At 47.5% G+C, this 16,813-nt stretch overlaps 1 protein-coding gene across 1 annotated transcript in view; it reads right to left on the bottom strand.

Annotated features, from left to right (window-relative positions):
* The window catches only part of LTB (lymphotoxin beta), a 39,556-nt gene extending 25,434 nt beyond the window's left edge, over window positions 1-14,122 (bottom strand). The window contains exon 1 of the mRNA XM_069237166.1: window positions 13,862-14,122. Coding sequence (XP_069093267.1) covers window positions 13,862-14,014 — 153 coding nt within the window. The 5' untranslated portion in view covers window positions 14,015-14,122. The remainder of the gene's footprint in view (window positions 1-13,861) is intronic.
* Window positions 14,123-16,813: the final 2,691 nt, after the last annotated feature.

Below are 16,813 nucleotides of genomic sequence, written 5' to 3'. Positions count from 1 at the left end.
GCGTGTCATGGCCAGCAAAAACAACAAGAACATTTGTAACACGGTAAGCGAGTTCTTAACATTTTAACACCCTAAAGCTATTTCTAATCGCCATGCTAATTTTTAGCTAAAACCAAAAATAGCAAGCCTGTTCCATTTTCTTAAGATGGATCAATGACACCCTAAAGCTATTTCTAATCGCCATGCTAATTTTTAGCTAAAACCAAAAATAGCAAGCCTGTTCCATTTTCTTAAGATGGATCAATGACATACCTCTTTATGTTAAGAAACAAAAGCCACTCAGCTGTTCTCTATCACAGCTTTGCCGGGAAATGGAAAACAGTGCTAGGCTGACTTCCTCTCTGACTGAGGCTGGTCGGCACTACAAACTGGTGTGACCTTTGGCTTGATAGTCCTAGGAAAAAGTCCTCTCCTACCTAAGGAAGGATGTCTGGGTTGTTATAGTATGTGATTGTCGATGATATATTTTGAAATCAAAGGATGGGACCAGGAGACACCTAAGCAGTAATAAGACACAGCATCATGGCGGCAAATGCGTCAGCTCAATCCACACGTTGATTATATGCACCCATACTGTTAGAAATGGGGTCTCTAGTTGGCAGTCAGTTTGCACCCTGTCCAAGTAGGGATTCTCACTCTAGTCAGGGTAAGGGAGATACACACCTCAGATAACCCTGCTCACCCCCTTGGTAGCTTGGCATAAGCAGTCAGGCTTATCTCGGAGGCAATGGGGGTCATTCTGACCCCGGCGGGCGGCGGGAGCCGCCCGCCTGGAGGGAGCCGCCATATATGGCCGCTCCGCGGTCGAAAGACCGCGGAGGCCATTCTGGCTTTCCTGCTGGGCTGGCGGGCGACCGCCAGAAGGCCGCCCGCCAGCCCAGCGGGAAACCCCTCCCCACGAGGAAGCCGGCTCCGAATGGAGCCGGCGGAGTGGAGGATGTGCGACGGGTGCAGTGGCACCCGTCGCGAATTCCAGTGTCTGCAAAGCAGACACTGGAATTCAAAGTGGGGCCCTCTTACGGGGGCCCCTGCAGTGCCCATGCCATTGGCATGGGCACTGCAGGGGACCCCAGGGGCCCCACGACACCCCTCACCGCCATCCTGTTCCTGGCGGTCGGAACCGCCAGGAACAGGATGGCGGTGAGGGGGGCCGAATCCCCCATGGCGGCGCAGCAAGCTGCGCCGCCATGGGGGATTCCCAGGGCAGTGGAAAACCGGCGGGAGACCGCCGGTTTTCCTGGTCTGACCGCAGCCAAACCGCCGCGGTCAGAATGCCCTGCGGGGCACCGCCAGCCTGTTGGCGGTGCTCCCGCATCCCCGGCCCCGGCGGTCCTTGACCGCCGGGGGTCGGAATGACCCCCAATGTGTAAAGTATTTGTACAAACACACACAGTAACACAGTGAAAACACCACAAAAGGACTCCACACCAGTTTAGAAAAATAGCCAACATTTATCTAAATCAAACAAAACGAAAATGACAAATATCCAATATACAGAGGCAAAGATATAATTTTTAAAGTAAAAAGAGTTTTAATTCATGGATGCTTTGTTTTAGCAGAGTATCTGGTATGCATCAAAAATAAAGCCGCAAGACTGAGTGTGTGTCAGAAAAGCAAACGATGCGTCAGTTCCTGACTCGCAAGTGAGGCAGTGCTTCAATTCTTTACTCATACCGGAGGACGTGCGTCGATTCTTTACTCGCAAGGGAAGCCGTGCGTTGATTCAGGTCCGTGCGGTAATGTTTGCTGATTTTGACGCCCAGGATCCGTGTGTGGAAATTCCCAACGCGCTGTGCAAAGAGTCCATCATGAGAACAAGCGCTGCTGCGTTTCTCCAGCCTCGAGGCAGGCGCTGCGTCAAATTTTCAGCTGCGGTAAAAGCGGTGCGTCGATTTTTCTGATGCATACACAGCAGCGAGTGGATTTTTTCCCACAGGTTACCAGCTTCCACTTTTAGGGACCCAGGGACTGAATTTGGTACCAATTAGCAAGTCAGAACATTCAGCAGAAGAGCCCAGGTACTGGCAGATGAAGTATTTGATGTCCCTGAGACTTCAGAATGAGGGGCAAGCTCAGTCCAAGTCCTTGGAGAAACTTCACAAGCAGAATTTCAGAAAGCAAAGTCCAGTTTTTTCCCTCTTCAGGCAGAAGCAGCAGCAGCAGGCCAGCACAGCATAGCAATCGACAGAGTGGTAGGTCCTCCTCAAGCATCAAGCTCTTCTCCATGGCAGAGGTTCCTCTTGATCCAGAAGTAATCTAAAAATTTGGGGGTTTGGGTTCACTACTTATACTCATTTCTGCCTTTGAAGAAGGAAAACCTCAAAGGAAACTCTCTGTTGTTCACAATATCCTGCCTTGCCCAGGCCTGGGCATAGACAGACTCCACTGGGTTGGAGACTGCATTGTGTGAGGACAAGCACAGCCCTTTCAGGTGCAGGTGTCACTTCCTCCCTCCTCACTCTAGCACAGGAAGACTGATTACGATATGCAGGACACATCTCAGCTCCCTTTGTGTCACTGTCTAGAGGGAATTCACAAACAGCCCAAATGTCAGTCTGACCCAGACGTGGATTCCACAGGCAGGCTGAGGCACAGAATGGCTAAGCAAGAAAATACCCACTTTCTAGAAGTGGCATTTTCAAACTTACAATCTAAAAACCAACTTTACTCAAAGCTGTATTTTTAAATTGTGAGATTCGGAGACCCCAAACTTCAACCTCTAGCTGCTCCTAATGGGAACTTACACTTAGAAGGTATTTCTAGGCAATCCCCTTATTAACCTATGAGAAAGATAGGCCATTCAATTATGAAAAACAAATTTAGCAGAATTTCACTATTAGGACATGTAAAACACACCAGTACATGTCCTACCCTTTAAATACACTGCACCCTGCCCATGGGGCTACTTAGGGCCTACCTTAGGGGTGGCTTACATGTAGTCAAAGGGAAGTTTTGGCCTTGGCAAGTGGGTACACTTGCCAGGTCAAATTAGCAGTGCAAGACTGCACACACAGACACAGTGGCAGGTCTGAGACATGTTTACAGGACTACTCATGTGGGTGGCACAATCAGTGAGGCAGGCCCGCTTGTAGCATTTGATTTACAGGCCCTGGGCACCACATAGTGCACTTTACAAGGGACTTGCCAGTAAATTAATTTATGCCAATCATGGATAAATCAGTCAGCAATACAATTTAGACAGAGAGCACATGCACATTAGCAGTTGTTATCAGTGGTAAAGTACTGGGAGTCCTAAAGCCAAAAATAGGAAGAAGGAGGCAAAAAGTTTAGGGATGACCCTGCAAAAAGGGCCAGGTCCAACACATACCTAAAAACAATAAAAGCAGGTCTTCCTGTACAGTAGGTGAACATGATGCTATGTCAGTCTAGGCAGCCGGGCACATGATGCTATGTCAAACTAAACATAAAGTAGATATAATGCTAAGATTTAGATGCATGTCTGAAAATCTTCACCCTTTCTATGAAAAGAGATCAAACTGTGTAAATAGACCAGTGATGAAAACAGAATAGCTGGGAAAGAAAAATGATGGAAATAGTAGAAACTGAAAGGGAAGTGTCATAGTGTTTTACACTTCTCCAGATTAAGTCCTAAACTAAACAGTTAACATAAGGAGCCTGAGTGTTCTTGCAGTGGCTTGTGGAACATTGAAAACTAAACAGTCATGTGCCTAAAAACTATTATTAATGTATTTTGCATAAGCTTGGCTATCACAACTTCATGAGACATTTGCAGAGCAGAAGAATATGTTAGAAAAGTGCATTCAAGGGAATCGCAGTTATTCACTTGCTGCTTGTAAATAACACGTGCTTGTACCAAGTGAAAAAGGTCTCTGCATTGAAATAAATGGTAATTACAACATCTGGAGGGTCAACAATGGTTAGTGAGGCCTGCTTTCCACTGCAGATCTTGTTTGAGGAGCGGTGGTTGTTAGGACCCTCAGATCGATAATTTTGGGGTGCTTAGTGGATCCTGCATCTGTGCATGTGTGCTGGACATTGATTCAGCCCTTGTTGTTTGTGTGCACTTTTGTTGTACTTATGTGAGGCAGTGCTTAATTTGAGCAGGTGATTTCCTGTGTGGGGGCACCGGCACTTATTTTTTAGGGTACTTAGGTGTCTGCATCAGGCATTTACTGCGAGCAAAAGGCACATATGGGAAAGGCGGAGGAAAGGAAAAATGAAAAAGCGTCACAAACGGAAAAAGCAGAAAGCTGCGAGAGTTAGCTGAAGGGGCAGGGAGTGGCTGTAAATGGTGTAAAGAGGCCGAGATGGCTTCAGTATTACGCTGCCTCAGTATTCTATGCTCACACATTTAACTGCAGCAGCCTCATGTTTCAGAGGAGGGCTTTGGGCACCGGCACGTTTTATTTACAAATTAAGCACTGGTGTGAGGGCAGCATAAGCCTACACTGTTCCTCATGTGCTGTATGTGAGGGTGAAACTGGCACTTCTGCGCTTCGGTTGAATTTGAAAGTGCCATGAACTCTGAAGATTTTGAACAATATATTAAGCTGTTACAGTTTGTCTCCCGGGCTCGGAGGCCTGCACCTAATTCGTGCAAACTCTCCGGATGTGCAGGGGTGGAGAGGCTAAGTTGTAAACTAATGAGGTTTGTGGTTTTAAGACTTCCTTGACAGCCCTGGCATTGCTCTCTGTGTATAGCTGCAGATGCCAGAAACCACAAGTAGTGTGCAGTGGCGCCTGGGGTCACAGTCAAGTGAACGTCTAGGTGCAGAGTGTCCTGTTTGCACGGCTGCGGGCCCGCAACAGAAATGAACAATCTATTCCTTGAGGGCCATTGACATTGTTAGCATGATGCACAATGCTATGAGAATTGTGATTTATGCATTCTTCATTTTCTACACATAAGAGAACTAAAGTACAGGCAGATATTGTGATTTGTCCAAGATCACACCGTGCGTTCTACTTGAAATGATATAATTGGAGCTAGGTCTTTTGTTCTTCATTAGATGAAATGCTGCTACATTCACTGTATTCCAGTTTCACGGCTTTCTGTGGTGGGTGAGCTGTAGAGTGGGGCTTGGGGGAGGTGGTCTTCAACACTTGACAGACACTAGACTGTTTAGGACCCCAAGCTCCTATGTGGTGTGCCTTACAACCACTAATATCTGATGACTTAAGGAGAGATTCGAAATCTAAGTAAATGCTGATTTTTTTTACTTTCCTACAATTAATTTCAGATGGCCAATCGAAGAGTCTAATTCTATCTCTTGTAGGTCCCATCACCAGGCTTGCGTATCTGTCCTTCGTACAGAAGGTGTTTAGATGAGATGGTCATTTGAAAGGTCTCATTGCACCTCTTGTCGTTCCTTTATTCAGAAGGTTAGCTCAGATGGTCATTTGAAAAGTCTTAGTGCATCTCTCGTAGGCCCCATCACCTGGCTCGGGAAACTCTGCTTCATCCAGAAAGACTTTAGCTCAGATGGTCGGTCGAAGGGTCTGATTTCTTCTGTTGCCCTTCCTTCATCCAGAAGATGTTTAGATCAGATGAGAGTTTAAAGGATCAGATTGCATCTCTTGTGTCTCCTCCATCCAGAAGATGTTTAGTACAGATGGTAATTCGAAGGGTCTGATTGCATCTCTTGTAGTCTCTATCATCAGTCTTAGGTAAGACCTTCATGCAGAAGATTAGTTGAGATGGTCCTTCGAAGGGTCTGATTGCATCTCTTGTAGTCTCTATCATCAGTCTTGGGTAAGACCTTCATGCAGAAGATTAGTTGAGATGGTCATTCGAAGGGTCTGATTGCATCTCTTGTAGTCTCTATCATCAGTCTTGGGTAAGACCTTCATGCAGAAGATTAGTTGAGATGGTCATTTGAAGGGTCTGATTGCAACTCTTATAAGCTCCGTCACCAGTTTTGAGTAAATCTTCATCCAGGTGCTTCAGATGGTCGTTCAAAGGAGCCAATGGCTTCTGTTCTCTTTCCTTCCTCCAGGAGGTGTTTATTTCACATGATCATTCGAAGGGTCTGATTGCATCCTTTGTAGGCCCTGTCAAAAGGCATGGGTAACTCTCCTTCTTCCAGAAGGTGTTTATTTCAGTTGAACATTCAAAGGGTCTGATTGCTTCTCTTGTCGACATGGTCGCCAGGCCTGCGTACCTCTCCCTACAGATGGTGTGATTAGTCATTTGATCAGCTGGTCATTCGAATGGTTTGGTTGCTTCTGTTGCACTTTGGCACCCCTTTCATCCAGAAGTTGTTTAGGTCAGATGGTTGGTCGAAGGGTCTGATTACTTCTGTTGCCTCCTCTTCCTCCAGAAGGTGTCTATTTCAGATGATGATTTGAATGGTCTGAACACTTCTCTAATGGGCACCATCACCAGGCTTGAGTGACTCTCCTTCATACAGAAGGTGCTTCTCTAATGGGCACTATCACCAGGTTTGAGTGACTCTCCTTCCTACAGAAGGTGCTTCTCTAATTGGCACCATCACCAGGCTTGAGTGACTCTCCTTCATACAGAAGGTGCTTCTTTAATGGGCACCATCACCAGGCTTGAGTGACTCTCCTTCATACAGAAGGTGCTTCTCTAATGGGCACCATCACCAGGCTTGAGTGACTCTCCTTCATACAGAAGGTGCTTCTCTAATGGGCACCATCACCAGGTTTGAGTGACTCTCCTTCATACAGAAGGTGTTTAGTTCAGCTGGTCATTCGATTGGTTAGGTTGCATCTGTCGCTCCTTTTTCATACAGAAGGTGTTTCGTTCAGATGCTGATTTGAAGGGTCTGGTTGCATCTCTTGTAGGTCCTGTCCGCGCTGTGTCTAATTCTCCTTTATTCAGAAGGAATGTTTTTGTGTTCAGTCTTTCCTTCTCATGCTTTCATCTGTCCAACTTGTCATCACCACACATAGGTAAGTGCAGCTGATCCTGAGTGATCACTTCTGCCTGTGGCCGTGTATGGATGGAGAGTGGCCGCAGTGGAAGAGATGTCGCGTGAGGCTTCCACTGGAGATGTTTGTGGTGTAGCATGTAGCAGTGATCATATGGTGGTCCTGTCTCCGTTCATGCAGAGGGCTGCACGGGTGGCTCAAGCCCGCTTCTCCAGGTGGTCCTATAGCTCTCATAATTGATTGCAAAATGCGCTGATGATATAAATAAACATTTCAGGATAATACTCGTAAGGGGCGAGAGGGAATCCTCTCTGATCACAGACTTGGTGCTCTCTGTCTCCTGAGATGTCTATTTCAGAGTTTACTATAATGGCAAATATTGTGATTTTAGCACTAAAACATCTGTAGTAGCAGTGTGCAAAGCCACATATTTTTTTCCAAATTAAAAACATAATTTGTGCAAAACCTACACAAAAAAATTCCATACTTCAGCATGAAGGAAAAACTAAGCAGGATAACTGCAGCCATACAAAGTACTCATAGGCTACAAGGGCAACAGAGTTTCAGAGTACACAGGAGGAACAGCTAAGCAAAGAATGCACTGACATACAAAATACTCACAGGCTACAAGTGCAAGAGTTTCAGAGTACACAGGAGGAACAGCTGAGCAAGGAATGCACTGATATACAAAATACTCACAGGCTACAAGTCCAAGAGTTTCAGAGTACACAGGAGGAACAGCTGAGAAAGGAATGCACTGACATACAAAATACTCACAAGCTACAAGGGCAGCACTGACATACAAAATGCTCAAGAGCTACTGCATCACATGGTCGCAGATACTAGAAAGAAAGGGGCAAGCAATGAATTCACTTACGTGCAAAAGACGTATGAGTTACCAGCAACCAACTAATACTTGAGAGAGACACACAGGGCCAGATTTACAAGGCCCTTGCACCCCTTAGCGCCACATTTGCAGCAAAATCTGTGCCGCAAATGTGAGGCTAATGGACCACTACCAAGCGCCATATTCACAATGTGGCGCAAACTAGGTTTGCACCATCTTGTAAACCCTTTGCACCAAATCATGCATAACATATACATGATGTATGCAAAGGGGGCGTTCCCTCGTTAGAGGTTCGCTAAACATGGCACATGGAATCTACAAGATGCCATTGCACCATTTCTTGCGTCATTTTTAATGCCTTCTTTGGGCATTCTGAACACTATAATGGATTACCATCATTTTTTTAATGCTAATCCAGTGTAGCGTTACAATAGCAAAAAAAAAAAATGCCGCTATTGCCCCTAACATGCGCCATTGTGCGTCGTATTGTAAATATGGTCTACCATGGTGGCGTTAGGGGATGCGAGGGGGCCGCAAGAAAACTGGTGCATCACTAGTCCAAATTATAGAACTAATAACTCAGTGGGTGTACCGGGATTAATGGTTCAGTGGAGGACTTCAGAAGTCAAAAGGTTAAGAACCGCTGATCTATTGTGTCTGAACTCGGAGACCATCAACAATGCATACGCCTGACACACACATAAACAATAAGACACTGAGGGACACGTATGCACGTTGGGAGAAGCAGGGGCGTAGCTCGGTCAGTGAGATTGGTGATTCATGAGCTTCAGATTATCCAATAATCACACTGGCATACAATGTTAAAATACATTATACAACAAGCAGAGTGCATGAGAGGGGCCTATGGGCCAGTGGAAAGGAACGCGGATTGGTGGGGTACTAAGTGAGAGAAAACACAATGGGCATATTTACAAGAAAGTGGCACTTCGGTCCACATGCCCCACTTTTCTTGCGTTGTCACTGCCCGCCTAATGTCACCATAGTTGTGCCGTATTTACAATATGGGCACCATGGTGGTCGTTAGGATAATAACCTCAACATTTTCACACTATTGTGGTGCTTTGCTGCTCTAGTGTCAAAAATGTTGACGCTAGTGCTGTAAGGCACAGGGAGTCATTTTAACGGCTGATTTGAGCGGGAGTTAAAAATGATGCAAAAAATAGTGCAGTGAAATCTCGTAAATTTCACTGCACCATTTTTTCGGGCCTCCCTGTGTCAGAATGCCCACTTGAATACATTATGCCTGACGCAGGCATAATGTGGCGCAAGGGGTTGTAAAGTGGCGCAATACAAGCATTGTGCCACTTTCTACATATGCCGCTAGAGAAAGGCCTTCTAAATGCCGCCTTAGTGTAAAAAAGTTGACGCTAAGGTGGCACTAGGGGCTTGTAAATATGCCCCAATATTTTGTAACATAACCAACATTTTTGAGAGCTCTCAAAACAGCAAGGGAGAGAGTGTGTGTATTTTTGTCTGAGTGTGTAAACATTCCTGGTGCAATCCTACAGACACCTCACCATACCGACTGAAAGCCCCTGTACCCAACTATTTAGTAGAAAATACATTTATTAGGGGGGTGTTACACCCCACCTGAAGCTACGTCACTGGGTAGAAACACACAACCACACACTTTCCCCTACTGAGGTCTGACACAAGGGCAATTAGATTTTCAGGACAAACTGCAGAATAGCCGAACTAAGGTTAAACATTTCTGAAACGACCACAACAAGGCTGACTAAAGACAATCTGGGAGGAAGGACGGGTCAGCCAGCGGGACAGCCTAGGGTGCCTTGCACTAGGGGCGCAGACAGGAACATGTTCACACGAGGCTAAGACATCAATCAAGAGCGGAAGACGAGGGCCGGAACGTCCCTGTCTCTAGGGCAACAGCATCCCAACTCGAACCGGAAGAGAGAGTCTCTGTAGAAGAAAGAAGGCGGTGACAGCGGCTTATCCTGGGACAGAGAGATTCCTGAACCGGAAGACGTGTCTGGGGCACCTTTCTGAGAAGCAAACAATGACCCAGGAGGCCTCCGAAACACAGGTGGACAGAAGGCACGCTGGGGAGCATCCTGTCTCTGGGCACCAGTGTCGGCTTTAGGACTTATATATTAACTTATGGGTTTCACCCCATGAGAACTTCGTTGTGCGTCCAGCAGTTTTCAGGCAACAATAAAAAGGTCAAAATAACTCTGGTGAATAATGTTCCTCTTGGAGAGAGTTCAGAATGTTGTCTAATGGCAGTTTTGACTCATCATAGTTGCGCAGAGGGTGAATGTGCCTGCTGCGAAGAATGTGTACCATGCAGATCACAGAACTGAGTGTGAGTGAGCCATGAGTAGCGCTATAAAAAAAATCATGTATGTCAGAGAGGTGCTACGGAGAGATGACGGGCACTGCTAAACGGTGGCAGTGAGGGAGTTCGAATAGAAGGAAATCTTGGGGAGGCGGTGGCAAAAAAGACTCTTGCACATGGTGCCAGCAGCACTGAAGCCAGCCCTGTTTGCACTACACTGTGCCATCAATGGACCAAGGGTGCATGCACTCATACCACCAATTGTATCTTTTAGCAGCGGAGAGCTCTTCCACTCACCTGTAAGCACAGCAAGCGGACACTCATTCAATCTACCACTCACCCGGCGGCACGTGTACTCATCCAGTATACCACCCACCCATAAATGGAGTGGTGCAGACACTCATTCAATCTACCACCCACTTGTGAGCCCAGTGGAGGTCAACTGTGAGCCCAGCGGCATGTGTACTCATCCAATCTACCGCCCACCCATAGATTCACCGGCGTAGACACACCTTCAATATACCATCCACTTGTGAGCCCAGAAGTTCAGACACTCATTCAATCTACCACCCACTTGTGGCACCTGCTGCATGGACACCCGTTCAATCTACCATCCACCCATAGATCCAATGGTGAGGACACTCATTCAATCATTCAATCTACCACCCACTTGTGAGCCCAGAAGAGCGGACACTAATTTAAACTACCACCCACCTATAGATTCAGCAGTGGGGACCCTCATTCAATCTACCACCCACTCATAGATCCAGCAGTGTGGACACTCATTCAATCTACTGCCCACCTGTGGTCCCAGCTGCATGGACACTCTTTTGATCCACCACCCACATGTGAGCATGACGGCACAGACACTCATTCAATCTACCACTCACATGTGAACCGTCTGCATGTGTACTCATCCAGTCTACCACCCACCCATAGATCCATTGGCGCTGACACTCCTTCAATCTACCACCCACTTGTGAGACCAAGAATTCAGACACTCATTCAATCTACTGCCCACTTGTGGCCCCAGCAGCATGGACACCCATTCGATCCACCATACATCCATGGATCCAGTGGTGAAGACACTCATTCAATCTACCACCCACTTGTGAGCCCAGTGGAATGGACACTCATTTGATGTATCACCCACCCGTAGATCAAGCAGTGTGGACACATTCAATCTAACATCCACCCATAGATCCACCAGTGTGGACACTCATTCAATCTCCCACCCATCTTTGGGCCCAGCCGCATGGACACTCTTTTGATCCACCACCCATGTTTGAGCATGTCGGCACGGACTCTCATTCGAACTACTACTCACCTATGAGCCCAGCGGCACGCGTATTCATCCAGTCTACCACCGACCCATAGATCCAGCGACGTGGACACTCATTCAATCTACCACCCACTTGTGAGCCCAGTGGAGCGCATACATATTCAATCTACCATCTACCCATAGATCCTGCCCTCTCCTTGTGCTGGCGCCAACGCAGGCACATTTATGCTGTGGTGCAAGCGTGTCTGTTTTATAGGCAGGATTGTTTTTGTGTAGTAATGAGCACCTTCCTGCAGAAAAACAATCCTCTGAGACTTTTTCTTCTTTCAATGTGTGCTACAGAATGCAGCACATGTAGAATTAGGAAAAAATGCGGCAAAATAAGGTGTTTCTCCTCCCATGGCAAGGCGTCGCATTTTGACACATTCCCAGGTCTGCCACTCATGGCAAATCTGTGGATGCACCAGAATCCATGGGTGGAAACGTGGGAACAACCATACTCCACCCATGAACACCTCCTGGCACAGAGGCACAAAAGGCAGCGACTTCTGCTGCCCTGTGGTACTTCAGATTCAGCAAGCACCACACCACTTCCGTTGCTATCTAAACCTGACTTTAGTGTTGCGTTGCCTTTGCAATAACTTGCGTGACGCAAGGGCAACACAACACCATGATAAATGTGTCCTGTAGTCTTTATCACTCTCCTGAGACTAGACACGTGGCCAGACGGTGTGAAGGACTCCACGCATCTCAGAGCCTTCTACCCTCCAGAACTCTAATACCACCTCTTTCAATCTCGAAACCTAAACTCCAAGCCCTTAGAGTTGATGTATTTTACAGCCTGGAGTGTATGAAAAGTGTTATGTGCTAACAGTTAAATTTTTAACTATTGATACTTTACAGCGTGCAAGTATGATTAGTAGGTAATTGCGCTTTCATAAAAATACAGGAGCACATTTTTCAAGGTTTTGCGTTGCCATGTGCCCTTGCGCCAAGGACGACACAAAGCCTAAATTAGATTTATCAAGCCACACAAGGCCACCTTGCATGGCCCTGAATGGCTTGATAAATCTAGAGTAAAGCAAGGCAGCGCAAATTGCAGCCTTGCATTACTCTGTGGCAGGAAAGCGTGCCATGGGTGGAGCATAGGTGTTCCTGTGTACCCACCCATGGATTCTGACATGTTCCCAGATTTACCAGCATTGGTAGAGCCATGAATGTGTCAGAATTGCACAGCTTCCCACTAGAGAAGCAAGTAGGAGAAATATATTTATTTCTTCTCGTTGATCCTCTTTCTAAGTGTGCTGCGTTCTGCAGCACACTTAGAAAAGAGGAAAATGCCTCTGGCGATTGTTTTTGTGCAGTAAGGTGCCCGTTCCTGCACAAAAGCAATCCTGCCTGCATTGCAGGCACCCTTGCAACATGACTCAAGGGTATCCGAGTTGACCCTAGGAAGCCAATTGTGTGCCACCACTAGGAAAGGGCAAGAATGTGCTATATAATTGTGAATACGCGGCCTCATTTACGGACATTTGGCGTAGGGCAGCGCCGCGAGCTTTTTAGCTGTGCGAAATTGAAAGGGCAGGAATGCACCGTATTTACATGATATGGTGCATTCCTGTCCTTTCAGCCAGCGCCGGTGCAGAAAGCGCCAACACATGCAGCCTTGTGTGTTTGCGTTGTTGGCATGAGGCATGATTGTTTTTGTGCAGGTAGGTGCTCCAATGAATGGAGGCGTTTTCAGGAAACAATGAAGAACTATTAGATATTTCTCTCCGTTACACCCCCACCCCCCTGGGGGAGTCACACAGTTGCGACGATTTCCCAGGTTTACAGATTCTTGTGAATCCGGGAATGTGTCAAAACCCATGGGTGTTGCGTGGAAGCACCCACCGCAACACGCATGTAATGCTTCATTGACATAGAGTAAGGCAAGGCAACATACAATTTACACCAGAGCTCTCCGGACAGGGCCAGAAACTACAGCTCCCAAGATGCAGCAGTATTAGTGTTAGCAAACAAGCCTTAAGGGTGCAGGTGCATAGCTGGGGATCAGGAGCAGCAGGGGCGTAGCTTCAGTGGGTCTTTGGGGTGTTACACACCCTAATAAATGTATTTTCGGATAAACAGCTGGGTACAGGTGCTTTCAGTCGGGTCTGGTGAGATGTCGGATTTCACCAGGAATTGTTGCACAGACACAAACTTACACACGTTCACTCTCTCTGTTTTGAAAGTCCTCAAAAGTACTGGTTAGTGTACAAAATATTGTTATCTCTCACTTCGTATTCCTACCAATCAGCATTCCTCTTCCCTTCCACTGCCCCCTGGACTCTTCTCGTGCACCCTACTTCTTGCTTAATGTATTTAAACATTATATGCCGGCGCTCCCCTCTCCTGGTCCTGTCTACTCCCATAGGCACTTCCCGCCATTCTCTGCCCGCGCAAAGCTGTGTGATCTTGTGCATATTGAGCTGGCGAGTTGCGCATCTCCAGCCTCACCATCTTGTTGCCTCAGCCCAGGCTTGCCAGCCCCACTCACCTGCACCGTAGCGTTGCTCTGTTCGCTTTCCTGGCTGAAGTAACTCATTAGAAAGGCTGTGGCTGGCACCGATAGTGCCAGGGTGGTCAGTACGGCGCAGGCCACCAGGGCCAGGCTGGGGCCGCAGCGCCTCTCCGTCTTCGTGGCACTCATCTAGCAGGCTGTTGTCCCGACCTCTACCCCTGGGCAGTGCCAGTCAGCTCCTCTGCACCTCGCTTTTAGGCGCAGGAGGGGAATTTTCATGCACCCAAAGCAGCCCTCCCTCGCCTCACCACACTTCCTCGGTATCAAAGGGGACTCAGCGACTTCCTGCCTGCTCGGTGTCCCACAGCCCGTGAGGTGTGGGGCCAGGGTGGGCAGCCGGGTGGGGCGCTGTGTGCAGTATGTCGTGCTCTGGTAGGTAAGCTGGCACTACAGCTTAGTGGACTCATGAACGCATTCATTGTAGACATTTGCGCGGAACCTGAAGGTTACAGGTTTGATTCTCGGTGGGTTCACGTGGCCCGTCATCCTTCTGAGGTACTCAAACCTCAGAAGGATGACGGGCTATCAGCGCCTAGTGACCCGACGCGTCATAGAGCGCGCTGTATAAACTAAGCAGCGTTTGTTTACTGTTGATTTCATATCAAACAAGAGGTTATGTTGACTTCTGGTGTAGCGCTGTACACCAACGCATGGTCTCCAAGCGCTAAAAGTGCAAGAAAGATAGAAAGGAATGTCCAGTATAGGGTACAAAGGAGGAAATCTGAGAAATTTCGAGGCATTCGGGCCTTTTCCATGTACTGAGTTTCCAAACGCACTCTTTCTCACTAGAGAGGATGACAGTGCTTAATTTGTTAAACAAAGTGTGCCGGAGCCCAGAGCTCTGCTCAGAAAGCCAGAGGCTGGTCCGATTAAGCGTCGGTGCAACGAATACCAAGGGTTGTGGTCTTAAACCCAGTTCATGCCTCTTTAATTCACTGCCAGACCCTCCCAACCCCTGTACGTCACCCTTGCAGGTTCCTGCTTTCTTCCTTCGAGACGGTTTTCTGTCTTTATTTTACTCACCCTTTCTGATCTGTGGGCCCAATTCACAAAGGTAAACATAGACCAAAAGTATAAGTTTACAACTTTCATTATTCACAAAGGTAAGTTACGAGTAGTATCTTTACATCTGCACTCGGTGTGGAATCTCAGCACTCGGGGTGGAATCTCAGCACTCGGTGTGGAATCTCAGCACTCGGGGTGGAATTTCCCCGCCCCAAGAACGAGGCTCCACTCCCAACCCAGAGTGGAATCTCTGCACCGAGTGGAATTGTGGCACCCAGAGTAGAATCTCCGCACCGAGTGGAATCTTACTCGCACCCAGAATGGAATCTCCGCGAACAGAGTGGAATCTCTGCACCGAGTGGAATTGTGGCACCCAGAGTGGAATCTCCGCACCGAGTGGAATCTTACTCGCACCCAGAATGGAATCTCCGCGAACAGAGTGGAATCTCTGCACTCGGAACAGAATCTCCGCACTTGGGGCGGATCTCCTTCCCGAGCGCGAAGATTCTGCCCAAGCGCAGACATAAAGATTCTACTCATAACTTGCCCTTGTAAATACCGAAAAGTAGCAAAATTAGACGTTTGGTCTAAACTTAGATCAAAAGTCTAACTTTACTTTTTTGAATCAAACCTTGTGTCTTTTCCTCCCTCTTGCTCTTGGTAAATATATGTTGCGGAAAAATAAGTGCTGGTCCCCACAAGTGAGTACCAGTGGGCCCCACCGGCTCAACTTAAGCACTAGAGTGCATTGTAGGAGCTGCCCTTAGGTGTGTGAATGATGAGCAGATGAGAAGGCAACAAGAGGGCAACTGAGAAGGATAAAGCCACGGGAGGGCAGGAGGAGGAAAAAGTTGAAAAGGGGATTAGCGCGAAAGGATGGAATAAGAGTGAAAGGTGGACAAAGGGGGAAGGATGGAGCATGAGGGATGGCATTAGAAGGGGGAGGGGCTGCATGAGAGAGACAGGCAGGAGGAGGGGCAAGAAGAGGACAGTTTGGAGCAGGAAATTAGACAGGAGAAGGGGAGCGATGGAGTAGGAGGAGGGGCTGGATAGTGCCTGCTTCTGTTGGAATCTGCAGGTCTGTGATTGGTGTGATCCTGGGTTCTGTGATGTCCACACCCTCCTTGTGATGGTGAATGCTTCTGTCTGTTGGTTGTTGCAATCTGCCTGCTTCTGTTGGTATTTCCACGTCTTTTATTGGTATGATCCTTAGATTTGAGAGGTCCACACTCTCCTTGTGATGGCAAGTTCATCTGTCTGTTGGTTGGTGCAATCTGCATGCATCTGTTGGAATCTGCAGGTCTGTGTTTGGTATGACCCTGAGATCTGTGTTGTACACACCCTTCTTGTGATGGTGAATGCTTCTGTCTATAGGTTGGTGCAACCTGTCTTCATCTGTTGGTACTTGCAGATCTGTGATTGGTATGATCCTGAGTTTTGTGATGTCCACACCCTTCTTGAGATGGTGTCTGTTGTTTGGTGCAAGCCTTCTGAATCTGTGGGAATCTCCACGTCTGTGCTGCCTTTCTTTATCCTAGGAGGACTAGGGTGTGTCTTGTGTTTTCTAAGTGAGTTCCATCCTTTTGCTGTCTATATGAAGAAGTAAGTCCCACAGATGCGTTCCTCTTCTTGTAGAAGGTACCATCAGCCGAGGTTCCAGCTGAAAGAGGAAGGTTTCTATTCTTGCAGTATCTTTGCAGTTTTATTTGAATGCAAGTTGGCCCTGTGGCGTAGATGGTCCTGTGGGCAATGCAAAGTTCCATGAAGACAAAGCATATGGCCATGGGTAGCCAAGGAAGTGCTTGGCAGGCAGGTGAGGTGTTCTTTAATGAGTGGTGGCATTTGTCTCGCTGCAGCATTTTGGATTGCTCTCGGTCTTTTTAGTAGTAAGAACAGGCCTCTAAGCACAGTCCTTCTGCATAG

This window comes from Pleurodeles waltl, chromosome 6 (genome assembly GCF_031143425.1).
Source record: "Pleurodeles waltl isolate 20211129_DDA chromosome 6, aPleWal1.hap1.20221129, whole genome shotgun sequence".
NCBI lineage: Eukaryota > Metazoa > Chordata > Amphibia > Caudata > Salamandridae > Pleurodeles > Pleurodeles waltl.
Note: the sequence above shows the minus strand (reverse complement) of the source record. Positions and strands in the feature narration are given on the sequence as shown.